Source organism: Trachymyrmex septentrionalis, unplaced genomic scaffold, assembly GCF_001594115.1.
Source record: "Trachymyrmex septentrionalis isolate Tsep2-gDNA-1 unplaced genomic scaffold, Tsep1.0 scaffold19, whole genome shotgun sequence".
Taxonomy (NCBI): domain Eukaryota; kingdom Metazoa; phylum Arthropoda; class Insecta; order Hymenoptera; family Formicidae; genus Trachymyrmex; species Trachymyrmex septentrionalis.
This window is the reverse complement of record NW_017305071.1, coordinates 3,450,999-3,464,496: the sequence shown is the minus strand read 5'-3', so window position 1 is coordinate 3,464,496 and position 13,498 is coordinate 3,450,999. Positions and strand designations below refer to the sequence as shown.

At 37.3% G+C, this 13,498-nt stretch overlaps 1 protein-coding gene across 2 annotated transcripts; it reads right to left on the bottom strand.

Annotated features, from left to right (window-relative positions):
* Positions 1 to 778: 778 nt before the first annotated feature.
* Positions 779 to 12,187, bottom strand: LOC108746990 (unconventional myosin-IXb-like). Of its 2 annotated transcripts, XM_018484174.1 has the most exons (14): positions 11,414 to 12,187; positions 11,038 to 11,339; positions 10,331 to 10,948; positions 9,947 to 10,245; positions 9,187 to 9,446; positions 8,798 to 9,105; positions 8,380 to 8,717; positions 8,228 to 8,288; positions 6,928 to 7,260; positions 5,139 to 6,050; positions 4,976 to 5,059; positions 2,675 to 4,917; positions 1,575 to 2,585; positions 779 to 1,322 (listed from the first exon to the last, which is right to left on the bottom strand). In XM_018484174.1, the coding sequence occupies exons 2-14, from the start codon at positions 11,328 to 11,330 to the stop codon at positions 1,225 to 1,227; spliced, it is 6,858 nt and encodes a 2,285-aa protein (XP_018339676.1). In that variant the 5' UTR covers positions 11,331 to 11,339; positions 11,414 to 12,187; the 3' UTR covers positions 779 to 1,224. The 2 variants fall into 2 exon arrangements, with proteins under 2 accessions (XP_018339676.1, XP_018339677.1); XM_018484175.1 differs by lacking the exon at positions 6,928 to 7,260.
* Positions 12,188 to 13,498: the final 1,311 nt, after the last annotated feature.

Below are 13,498 nucleotides of genomic sequence, written 5' to 3'. Positions count from 1 at the left end.
AAACTAAAACTGGTAGAGACCCGATAACGACGTGATTATCCCTACAACAAATATCGACAGTAGAAATATAATCTTGTTAAACGTCTCTCGCGTGTAAATTCAACAATAACAGATTATTACAAAATTTTTATATTGCATAATATGTACAAACTATGTTTTGGTTTCCTTTTTCTTTCTTGGTCGTTCCTTAAATTCCTGCGCCTATAAACCTAACGCTTTAAATCGACTATCGTCGCCAGACGAAATATCATAACGAAATACAGTAAAAACATCTCACAGGAATTCAAAGCGGTCGATTATCGATTCTACTCGAATAAGTAGATCCTTTGGGAAGAGATGGTTTTCAAGTCAGATCTATTAACGCTAAACAAATAGTTATAAAGGAACAGCGCATCTACACATCATATATCAGAGTCTCCGTAAAAAAACAAGTTTACTGAAAAATTGCAACATGGTGCAATAATAAATTACATTTTTATGAACGTAAATTTGTAAAAAAGTAATTCGATATGACTCCCTCATCACTTTGATAAGCGGACATTTCTTAAAATATACATATACATGTATACATACATATGTAATATACAAATATATATACATATGCACATATGCATACATATTTATAAATATATATATATACATGTATATATTTATTTAAAAATGTATATAATGTATGTATACATATACATTTTAAAATAAAATAATATGTACATATATGTGTAGATATATATAATATTAAAAGTACGCTTTTCTTTAAATATTTCCTAGTTTTTCTGTGCTTTCATTTCTTATATTTAAAATGTGTAAAGCGGCGCGTTAATAATGTTTCTTTTAGGATCTATAGACAAACGAAACGTTGTGCCTAAATACTTCAACAGTCTTCAAAGAAAGGAATGCATTGTGAATAAAATTATGCGGCAAAGTTAAAATTTGTGCAGTTTTTTCCTAATCATACACTGTACGAAATAGTTTTAGATATCTCTACTGACTTTGATAAGAGAATGGAATCATTTCAGTCGCACAATTAAACTTCATTTTTGGAGTCGCCGGCAAATTACGAAAGCTATAAGCTTTTGTAATTGCTAATGTATCTCAACACATTAATAATTAGTTGAAAGAACCAACAAGTAAAGTTATTGATTCTCTGTTCTAATACGATATTTCGCATCTATCGGACTGTTACGTTCGTTTAGAATGCACATTAACGTTATTCGCGAACGCTATTCATACCATTACCATGTCGTCGTCCATATTGATAATCGTTGGAAACGAATTGTCTGCTGAACTTTGCCTTTGAACGGGCTTCTTCCTTACGAGTCCGTCTGTGATTAATAAAAGTAAAAGATCTTAAACCTAGAAACCTATCTATATATCTATTTTAATACCTTCTATCTTACAAGAGTTTTTAATCATTTCATAATAAAAAATCGTTTTAAAAATCAACCACTTAATAAAACAATGAAGTAATTAAACGCACAATTTCTCATAAACCTTTGTGAACATAAATATCTTTACTGGAGAAATTGTTGATCAAATCGCATAATTATAAAATCAATTCTTAGAAGGTGACTTACCAGCGGAAGATGGGAGAAGATCATCGAGGGATCCATCATCTAAATCCGTGGCTGACAAGAGGAGATCATCGTCCGAAGAAGCCCTCGTTAGACTGGGTAGAGTAGACGTCAAGAGATCCTTTTCCTTTTGGATTTCTTGTATATGATCGACGAGTAGCGCTTCCTCCTCATCTCCTCGATCCCTATCACGATCCATCGCAACTACTCGTCCTGCAACGCTCGAGGCAGCTACGTTCAACTCCTCTGGACTGAAGATCTTGGACGATCGTAAACTGGAGAGTCGATGAGTCGCTGTGTGACAAGCAGATTCGAGGGTATTTATGTCTGCCAGCGTTGCTCTAACTACCCTCAACTTTTCCTGCACAATCGTTTCGACGCAACGCGTCTGCCTGCCTACGTCTTGAAGAGAATCTTGCGCGGGCAACGTCCTGTTCGTTCTGAGAATGCACGGTGCAAAAACGATGGCTAAAGCTGATGGTGACATTCTATTGTCCACCTCATGTCGCGCTACTCGCGCTAGATGAACAATCAAACGTTCCATCAAATCGTAATTAGGTTTCGGCAACTTCTTCAATATGGCGAAGAGCGTGCTGATTCGATCGTGCGGATCCGTCAAATTTGCCGCGTGAAGGAAGTCGTCGTAATATTCATAAGTCAACAACGGTTCCGGCATGTCTCTAAAAAAACTTTTCAGCACTGCTGCTAAAACATGCACTTGATAGTTCTCGAAATCCACCTTCTCTAAATCACCCTCGTCCATTTTCATTTTGAGTTCTCTCACTTTGGAACTGACACCACTTTTTCTGTATATACCTTCGGTATAGAGACCATGCATCTCGATAGTTGTGATTAATCGATCTACTACGAGTGGTACTTTGCCATCACCGCAGTCCAACTTGTACAGTGGTACACCAAATACTTTGCGCGAATTCATTTCAGGCAAAGAACCATCTTTGCCGCATTCCGCCGACGCCTTCATGTAGCACTTTTTGTGACATGTCAATTTACAATCTAAAAACAAAGTATAGTTATTATGATCAACTATAATCGTTAAAAAAAAGAAATGTAGAAATAAATTTGTGTGTACATGGATTACTTACTCTGGCAAACAAGTCCTCGCTCAATAGGCCACATGAAGAAAGACGTGCAGACTTCACACGCGGTGGGTATGTTGATGATAGTCAACTGGAACATGTGACTGCCATGTCGTATGGGCTCTTCCTGTTTTCGCTTTTTCTCCTTCTTCCGTTTGCTCTTGCTTTGCTTTTCGGGAGCTTCAGTTTTAACCATAGCCATAAATTCATTCATAAAGCCTCTGAATGCATTCACGCCCATTGTTACAGGAAAATCTTCCCTCGTGTTCTCTTGCTTGCAAACAGTTTCCATAACGTGAAGAAAATTTGCGATCAAATCGGTGTACTTGATGTTACCCTCTACGCCTTGCTGTATGGCGACGCTATACGTGATCACTAGGTCGTCCTTGAACTTCCTAAGAGCATGCTTAAAAACACGATCCACTTCACTCGGTTTACGTCCCTCCTCTTGACTCTCCATTTTGTAGATCTTCTTGGTAATAAAATCTTGCATCAGTGCCAACTCCTTGGCGTCGGAAATAATTTTATCCGTGCTATCGGAAAAGGCTGAAGTGCCAGTTAGATTAAATTTGGACGCGACCGTTTGTTTCGTAGTATCGTATGGTGTGCGCGGTGGTTTTCTATTTTTCCGTCTGTTCGGTGTGTTGGCTAAAAGGCATGGCATTCTCAATACTCCACCGTTTTGAATGCATTTGACATGATACAATTGTTTACAATCAACACATTTGTAGCCTTGCGTCACAAACGCGTCCATTTTCTCGTGGCAACACACACATACGTCGTCCTTTGCAAATCTCGCCACTTTTCGAAAACGATGGCCAGCTAAAGTAAACAGATTGTTACCTTTCCATTCAAGAAGATTCATGCCGGGTGCCAATTTCAAATCGTTCGAGCTGGTATCCTGTCCCATTTTATCCTCACTTAGACCCGAGATTTTCGTAGCTGGATCGGAGTTCCTCCTTCGTAGCTCGAGAGTGGTTACCGCATTGGATCTCATGCGTTTACCGGGCTGCTGTACTTTGTATGTAGCTTCATTCTTATTCATGGGCCAATCCGTAACAGATCGAGAAGTAGTTTCATGCGGATAATCTTTCCGAGACCATACAGTTGTTTTATTCAAGTCACTTTCCTTAATTGTACCGAGAAGCAGATTTCGTGTTTCCATATTAGTTTCGACTACACTTTCGCCCATAGATCGACACTGAACCTCTCTTGAAGGTCTATTTCGTCTTGCGTTTCTCACTGGAACGTCCGGCTCATACTTCTCTTTCGAACGCGAATTCTTTTCATTTGGCGAGGATCCTCTTAATAAAGTGTTCTTCAAAGTGTTATCGTCGTTGACATCTATGACTTTCATCGCGGGATCTCCCTCCGAGTTTTGTCGCCGCAAGTAACTAAGATCTTTGACATTTTTTGTAGATCCGTGCTTGGTTTGATCTCGTTTTGTCGGCGATATTGGAATATTTTCCATTCGATCAGTTACGTTGTTGTCATTAAATCCACGTTGTTGCCTACTACTCGTCAAACTTTCCATCTGAACGAGCCGATCGCTCGTGTCGAGTTTAACATTATAATTTGCAGCTTCGTTGGGCTTTTCCTGTCGAACTTGTTCGAAAACGCTATCCGTTGAACTCTTGTAATGGGACACGTTAGGAGATCGGGTAACGGTTGCTTTCTGAGGTACCTGCATAAAGTAATCGCTGTAATTGGCGGGCGAGTAATCTGCTCTACGACGCCAAATGTCCGAATTCGAACTGTGCGTCAGGTTTACGTTAGTAGGCTGATACTTTATGTCGCGCGAACTGACGAACGGTAGACTCGTGTTGAAAACAGGTGGAGCACTTTGTACGGCGCTCGGTGGCTCGCTTTCGGTTTCACCGTCACTATACCCTGTCGAGGAGCTGTCAGTTCTTCTACTCACTGAGGAGAGTCGACTGGACGCGTTCAATATATTTACATTCGATGCAATCGCCGCCGAATGATCACCGCGTTTTGTTCTTGTGCTTGGCACGGGTCTCGAGCCAGAATTTTCTTGCGATTCAGAACTATTGATACTAGCTTGAGATTCGTAACTCCTCAGACTGGTTAAACTTTCGAGACTACTCTTACGATCTGTGATCTCATCGAAATTATACGTTTCCGTATTTTTCAACGCTGCGTCATGCAAAATTCGCTTGTTCAGAGTAAGCTTTCGTTTGGAATACGAGATACTTGTATCCAAAGTACTGTCTCGATAAGCGTTATCACTCCTATAAAGAACTCGATAAGTTTTTGCAAAAACCCTAACTGTGAAACTTTAGTACTTACCTTACTGACGTAAGTCGATTTTGAGATTCTACTTTTCGAGGTGATTCGCCATATTCTGTTAAACTTCGATCTTCCGCGAACGACCTATACATTAAAAAATAATACAAGTTATTTCTATATCGTTTTATAATACATACTTGTGTACGTTTTGTGTTATACTTACTCTTCACTATCTTTGGCGTACACTTTATCATATATAAGCTCCTTATATTCTGGAATTTTCTTGGCTTCTTGAATTCTATCTGGTAGAGGCCTTTTTCGTTTTTTCAATTCGATAAATTTCTTTCTGGCATTATTTCCTCTAACGTACGCTTGGAAGGTAATTACGCACGACTTTAGCTTTTTAAACCAGCTATGTTGTTTGTACACTCTCCAGGCAGCTTGTATATGTAATGCGGCTTCGGTTCTTGCACGAAGAACCTGAGCCAATCGCTGTGCCGAAACCATTCTCCAGAAAGATTGAATTTGTACAATGGCATTCTTTAATCTGAGGAATTTTCGCCTTTCTAGACAAGCGCGGAACCATTTCTGTATGGTAGTAATGCTTGTTATAATTTGTTGATGGAGTTCAATATCCAGTTTTATCTTTTCGGACTCTCTGAGGAAAACTTTGGTAGTACCCAACTGATAATTATCTCTGTTGAGATTGAGAGTTAGTAGGAAGTCCCTCACGTCGGATTGTGAGCTCAGAAGACCTTTAGGAAGCAGCATTCGGTAGAGTTGTATAAATTCCTCATATGTTAGTCGCACGTTGAAACCGGCCTGCCTTATTCTGACGGTTTCCAACATGCCTGTATAGCGCAGCTGTCGTTGTACTGTTTCTTCATCAAATTCATTTGGTATTTTATTAGCATTGCTCTTAATGCATCTGATGAAAAAAGGATTTGCCTGATTCAGAGTGTCCATTAGACTGTGCAAACTTTGCTGAAATTGTGCAGAAACGGTCATGGGTTGTTTTCTGGCTTTCCCCGGTCCGGTACCATAACTCTGAGTTCTTCCTGCGAGTGTCTTTACAGTTTGCAGATTTTTCAGACCTTTCTTGCCACGTTCCCTTGGCCGAAACGATTTATTTTTCCTGTAAACATTCCAATGCTAATATGCATTTGTAATATTCGGTATATGATGTACATTCATTCTCCTGTTATTATCATTTAGTATTATCATGTATGTAGAAATACATGTGTACAAATAGTATCACTCTTTAGATAATTTTATCTTTACATAGGAGAAGGAATTACAATCTATTCTACTACAGTAGTGTGTTATGAATAATGAAAAATCTATATCTATATACATACAAAAATAATCTAACAGATGGAATAGAGAAATAAGAAATGGTAGAAAATTTATGATATAGTAGATATAGTAAGAAATAGCAAGCTTAAGGATAATATTTGATCCAATATTATAGGAAACATTTAATATTATGATGATACAAATGAAATATTAATGTAGAAAAAAATTTCACATTTTTAATTTATAATTGTAATAATATTAATTTATACTGTTCTGTCATATTTATATTCTATATTATAAATTATTCGTGGTTTTTAATATAGTAGTTACAAATAAGATATATGCAACTCTTTGATCAAAACTTTAAGGAATTGTTGCAAAACATTCAGCATGCAGCAATCATCATTAATTATATCGAGAACTGTAAGATTGATGATAATGAAAAATGGTTTTATAATGGATATATAATGTTCTTTTGTTATCAAAAGATGTAGCGATATGTCATCGAGAAATTAAGATAAATGAATAAAGCCACGGTACAGTTTTAACAATTAATAGCTTACGAAAATGCTATTACCTACAAAAAGGAAACCCATCACCACCCTGCTATAAAGCACGTTGCTATAAAGCACATATTAATCTTGATTTACATAAATCAGTAATTTTTCTCTATAACTTAAATTACGTTATTAAATGAGAATCGACGTTTTACATACATGACAATCTGATTAGCGCGTTCCATGACGTTTGCTTCGTCTTTTGGAAGCACCCTCTCTAGCGGTGTATGAGTATCTCGTCTGAATTTATTATTACTATAGGACTGGTCTTCCCTGCCCCGTAATATGTAACCACCCTTCATCGATGTAACGTTTGATGGGTATTGCGTCTGATTAATGTTTCTAAATTGTGGCCACGATAGACGATTGTTGTTTATATTATCGTTGTTTTCGGTTTGTATAGAAGATAATGTGGCAGAAGGAGCAGTAGCCGGTGGTAAACATACACTGCGTTGCTTCTGATAACTTGGTGGGCGAGTATGTTTATGTGAACTGAAAAATTTTCTAGTTCTTAATTATTTCGTCGACGACATTCCTTACGATTATCTAATTATCGTTTATAAATTATTGGCCGATCGTTTTTAATATGCTTCTTTTCGATCGCGAGTACCGAGCTTTATATATCTATGTATATATATTTTTCAGGGAATGTTTTTTTCGATTGATGAATGATTTGAATATAAACGCAGAAAAAATGAGAGATGACTGATATGAACTGTATAAAAGGAAATTCAGTTTTGCGTCATAAATCATGCCTAGATACAATAACAAGAAGAACATTGTACAATGATAGAATGTAATTGTATAGAAAATATCATGGAAACTGCATTCTAGTTGTAGCTAACACGAGGAGTGCAAGCATAAATTGAAATAAAATCGTAGACACACATAATTGGAGCAAAAGTATATGGATTTACAAATTTACTCAGAATGGATTATTTACACTTTCTACATTATTTAAGGCTGAGATTGATCGTCATTAATATAATAATATAATTTCATTTGTTGTAAATCCATGGGATATGTCAACAAAATACAACATTTGCAAAAATTACACATACAGTGGATCAAAAGACCACTTACGCAATTCGGTTAATAGTTAGATTGACTGTCGACAACGTCACAAGATGGCTACAAAGGGATAAAAGACATATGGCCAATATAAATACAATAAAGAGATTCGTCTTAATTTATAAATACAAAAAATTTCTCAAAACGTGATGCATGTATTATTGACGCACAACGTAGATTCATACTAAATAAGATAATATACAGATCAAACATTAAAAAAAAAAAAAACAAGCGCAACAAGCACTTTCTTCTTACACAATTTTCAATTTAATACTATATCTTGCTTTGTTATATATAGGTTACAGATAGAAGCGTTTAATACTCTTTTATTATCGTTCATATATCAAAACGTTATTTAATTAGAAAGCTAAAAAAATGTTAACATTACCTTATTAAATTCTCGTTGGGTGTCCTGTATCTGTTTTGTACAGATGTCTTGTTTCCATCGACTGAAAGAAAAGGTACATATTTTTGTGTCAATTCCTTGCATTAAACGATGCTTTAACAATGTTGAAAAACGTACCGTAATTTAATATTTACCTCTACCATGTCTGTGTGCTCGACCAGCTTCTTGAAATGCAAAATGAGCGCGGAAGAAGGCCCGTAGGATGGCCCATCTAAATACGGCGACCGGATCAGCGCCGACTAACTCTCGCACGAAAGCAAGAGAGGAGTTTTTTAGTACTCCGACTACGCCGTCGGGTCGCATCAAGTCTAGATTCTTTTCTCTCATATTGGCAGCTTGATACTTGACCGCACCGGCATAATGACGTACAACAAATGCCGCTTCTCGGCGCTGTGGCGCTTCATAAAACGGATTTTCTTTATTAACAGTGTTAAATTTCTGTAGCAACGTTTCGTTTGTTGCACCAGGAAAGCTGCAAAACAAAGTTAAATGTTTGAAATATATTTATTTCAAAAACTTGAAAAAGCAGTGTATTCAAGAGATAATACTAACTTGCACTGATCGTCAAGAAGACATAAAAGACCGTTTGGTTTCCCTTCGATGAGATTAAGACATCCGGAGTTGTCGCTGTACCCTATGTCTGTCCATCTAATCCCCTGCTTTCTGTATTCTCGTTGTTCGTATTGGAAAACATGTTGGTTAAAGTAATGTTGTAATTGTTCATTCGCATAATTGATGCATAACTGCTCAAAACTATTGCACGTTTTAAAATCTTCAAAGCCAAATATGTCTAATACACCTATACTATTGCCTTGATGATCTCTGAGAGTATCTTTTTTAGAAAGTAGGGCATGATTCACCTAACACAAATAATAAATTATTTCATGTGCCGTGCAGTTAATAACCATAATTGTTTATATAAACGAAGATATTTATATTACCTGCAGCACAATCCAATCAAATAAAGCTCCATACAAACACTTTGCCATAGCATCGCGTGCCGCGATCGCTTCGGGAAGTCTATAGTTAATAACTAAAGTCTCTCCGGAAGCTCTTGCACGTTTGGCAGTGAGTGCAGCCAACAGAGTTTCTTGTTTTACTCGGAGAAGCTCTGATATTAATGCAACTACTTCTGGATTTTTAACACCTACAGCTTCGTCGTGATGATGATACGATTTTCTCGGATAAAATTCAACATTACCTAAATCAAGAAGTTTGTTCTTTTCAGCTAAACTTCTAACACAAAAGTTCATTCTTTCTTTTTCTCTCCATATTGAAGAAAAAAAGAGAAAATATAAATAGAGCAAGAAGTTTATTTAAAAAGAACAAGCTTAAGAATCTAGAGTTAATTTAATGATGCATATGGTATGGACATGGGCGCCGACAGAATTACTTGCAGGGAGGTGCATTCAGAAGAATTCAAATTTGAAATAAATTTGAATAGTAACCAAGACAACTCAAGTTTTTGTTTCAACATTGATTTTTCTAAAATTGAATTTCCAAAGTTTTATTACAAATGTTAATTAATATTTATGCATTTAATTTTCAATTAAAAAAATCATTTTCCATTTATTATGTGATTTATTTTTTTCCTGTGGATTTTCCATTTCCCAATTATATCATAAATCAAAGGAGTAATACAAATACACCCCCTTGCACCCCTCTCGTGGCGCCCATGGGCATGGATGAGTCAATAATCACCTAGTAAAAGGACTGCCGACAGAACTGCGAAAAGTCGTCTTTGCTTCTCTGCTGTAAAGCCCACCATTTCCATAGACTGTTTTAACCTCGAGAATTCATGTCGTTCGTCAATATTTTCTAGTCCATAGCAACCGCTTTTGTTTAAGTAATTGTACCGATCACAGCTCTCCAAGTGTAACAGCTGTTTCTCTTGCTCGTTTGCGCCAGCCAATAGATAATAAAACACGTGATAATTTCTCTCATTCCGTCCTTGAGAAACAATCCTGGATTTCTCGAGAAGGTATTTTTGAACCACAGCACTATAAAATGCATTTAGGTCACTTCTATGTTACAGTTTATATTTAGTGGGTTTATTACTGTACATTATTACTGTTTATTACATACCCATGAACCATTCCATTTTCCTTGTAATTTACTTGGATAAATTTTCCGAAGCGACTGCTATTGTTATTATGGGCCGTTTTTGCATTGCCAAATGCTTCTAGAACAGGTCCAGCACTGAGTATCGTTTGTTCTACACCGCTGCCATGTGAACCCTTTTGACTAAGTGCTGTCAAATGATGCAACAAGAAATTCGTTGATTCAGTTTTACCAGAACCGCTTTCACCACTGATAACGATACATTGATTCTTCTTCTCCTTAAGCATACAATGATAAGCTGCATCGGCTATGGCAAATATATGAGGAGGTATGTCTGGGCCCAACCTTCTGTTTTGATATAATTTTACATATTTTGGATTGTAGATAGGGTAGAATTTGAATGGGTTCAAGGCAATTAGTATACTGCCAACGTAAGTATATATATTGCCAGCCAAAAACCTCGCTCTCAGATTGTCTAATAATGTTTGCTCATTCAGATCTGGAAGCTGACATAGATCTGGGTATTCCTTGTCACGTGGTTGATAAAGGAATCTATTAAAATAGTCCTTTAGGAGTTGAGGATCCATAGGAAACCTACTGTCAGACCATAAATAGTCTGGTTGCTTTTTTCGTAGATAAAATCTGAAAGATAAAGGAAAAATTATTTTGTAAGAAATCACTCTAAATCGAGTATTAATAATAAAACGTAATTATATTGAAATATAATAGACCTGTAGTATTCTTGCTGAGTATCATTTTTTGGCCACAGTAACATGAGTGCTACGGGGCATTCAGCAGGGCCAAGTCTTCTTTCCTTACATTCTTGACCAACAGAATTCCCTACCACTTCTGCTAACTCATAGCCATTCGAAACAGAAGCTTCAATCAGTCCGAGTCTTTCAATAATACATTCTACAATCTCGGCTGAAGAAGTTTGTTTCGTGGCTTTAATGGAGAGCGCCTCATATTCAGGGCTCCATTCACCCACGAATACTTGCACTACTCCAGATCCACTGTTGTCCATTTTTTAACCCTGAAATCACGATTACAAAGATAAAAAAATAATCTATTTAATATTACATAAATCAAATCACTTTAATAGCGTACCTTGTATTGAAGAGGGTTAGCAAATATATCCTCTATCATCTATATAATATTTCAAATGCGTTGTTTCTCCTTCTTGTTTACTCGTTATATACAACCACTGATTTAAGCGTTTAAAATAATTATTATACATTTTGTTTTACAAGCTTGGAACAATACAACGTCAATGTTTATAATTATTTACACGCGTTAAATCTATATTATACTTTTGATGCAATTTGGATTATTTCTTGCCAAATACATTTGCCAAACATACATTTGGCTATAGGTTTTGAGAGGTAACTTTAATTATACGCGTATCACTTAAAGTTTTAAAAATAAATTTATGTGATATAAAATAAAAATTTGTACCTCTCCTGGTCATAAAGCATACCAATAAGAAATTGTAAAGCCCTTCCAAATTATTTCTAGATCTTTCTCAATATATTGTAGAGTATTCCAACCATTGGTTAATAATTAATGTAATAAAATAGAGAATTATTATATTCCTTCTTTTATAAATTTATACGCTCAGTCAATTCGATAGGTCCTTGTTCCTGATTTGTTCATTAAGTGTTAGAGTATTTTTAGAGTTGTAAAATAGCCTGTTTTATCTGAATATCATGCGTTTAACACGGACTGTCCATTGGAACCTCTCCGACAGCATTAAATTATTATCACAACATTCACTGAACAGGTGACAAGCGTGGGTGTGCTATTGTTGGTAGGCAGTAACTTAGTTTCCTTGTTCTGACAAAAATCCAAGGTCTCCAGAGCGTATTGTAAATATTCTCGTGTCTCTTGAGTATTTTAGCATATTTATTGCAATAGTTTACAACTGTATCATTTCCATCTGCACAAAGCTTTCTCCAAGTCAGAAAAGTATCCTATCTGAAAAAAAAAAAATGTATACAACACATTAAAGTAAAAAAAGTAGGCAAAAATTGGATCGTATCATTTTATATCATTTATTTCTTTTCAGTCATGTGGACTAACTTTAACTTCGGTTCAACTCTTCTTTTTTTTTAAATCTTTTTTTTAATTGTAAGAATTAGAGAAAGATAAAAAGAATCGAAATTAATTGAACCAAAATTAAAGTTAGTTTACATTGATGAAAACGAGCACCAATTTAATTGCTGCATCTTAAAGTATAGAGACGTTTTCTACTTCAAGGGTTGATATCTTGAATCGATCCACGTGATCCAGACGGATCACGTTACACGCGTACAAAATAAACTTAAGCCCGACTTTAGTTACGATGTAACTCCTCTTAGCGTGCGACGTAAACGAGAATGAAACAGGTGCATTTCTATTTTAAAGCGACCGCGTCAAGATAGAACGCACATCGTAAATCGAGTAGGAGGACGAGGGGGGCTATTAGAAACGGCTATTAAAAGCGAAGACGGATAAGAATAATCGAACTTTTCCAATTGTTTTTAGCGACGCCACCACGCAGTGTCGTTACGTGTCTCGTTTCGGGCCGTCGGGTGCCACAACACGCACGTGTTACGCGCCGTGAAGCCGACGATACACGATTGAATTTAAAAATATCTCTCACTTCCACCCTGGGACGTTTTTCCCGAGGAAGCGCGCGCGCGCGCGCGCCCGCAAATAACCGCGCTATCGCCGTTGTAAACGTTGCACGAGAAAAACACCAGAGAGTCGCCCCTCCCGTCGTCGGTCCACAGGGGCTCTCGGCCCCTTGTGAGAATCGCGCACGTTCGTAAAAAGGAATTCCGCGAGACTCGAGAGGGGTATTTACGTTTCCGCGATACCGCGATCGTCCGTTCCTCCGCACAGTGAGCGTGGGGGAAGCCGACGGCCGTATGACATTTGGATACGCGGGGTCTCGCGCCGTACAGATTGACGGGTCACGGACCGTGTCTGCCAATCAGGGCCAGCTCGCGCGACAAGCGAACGTCAACATGATAAACCACGTTTAAATCATTACAGGCGTTTCTGGAGCAAAAGCTGAATCACGGAGCGCAACACGCCGCGGTATCACCGCGAAGGAATGCATCGTTGCGAGGCACAGCGAGGCATGCGTGAATGCCTGCATGTTTGTTCGTTCGTTCGTTCGTTCGTTCGTTCGTTCGTTCGCTCGCTCGT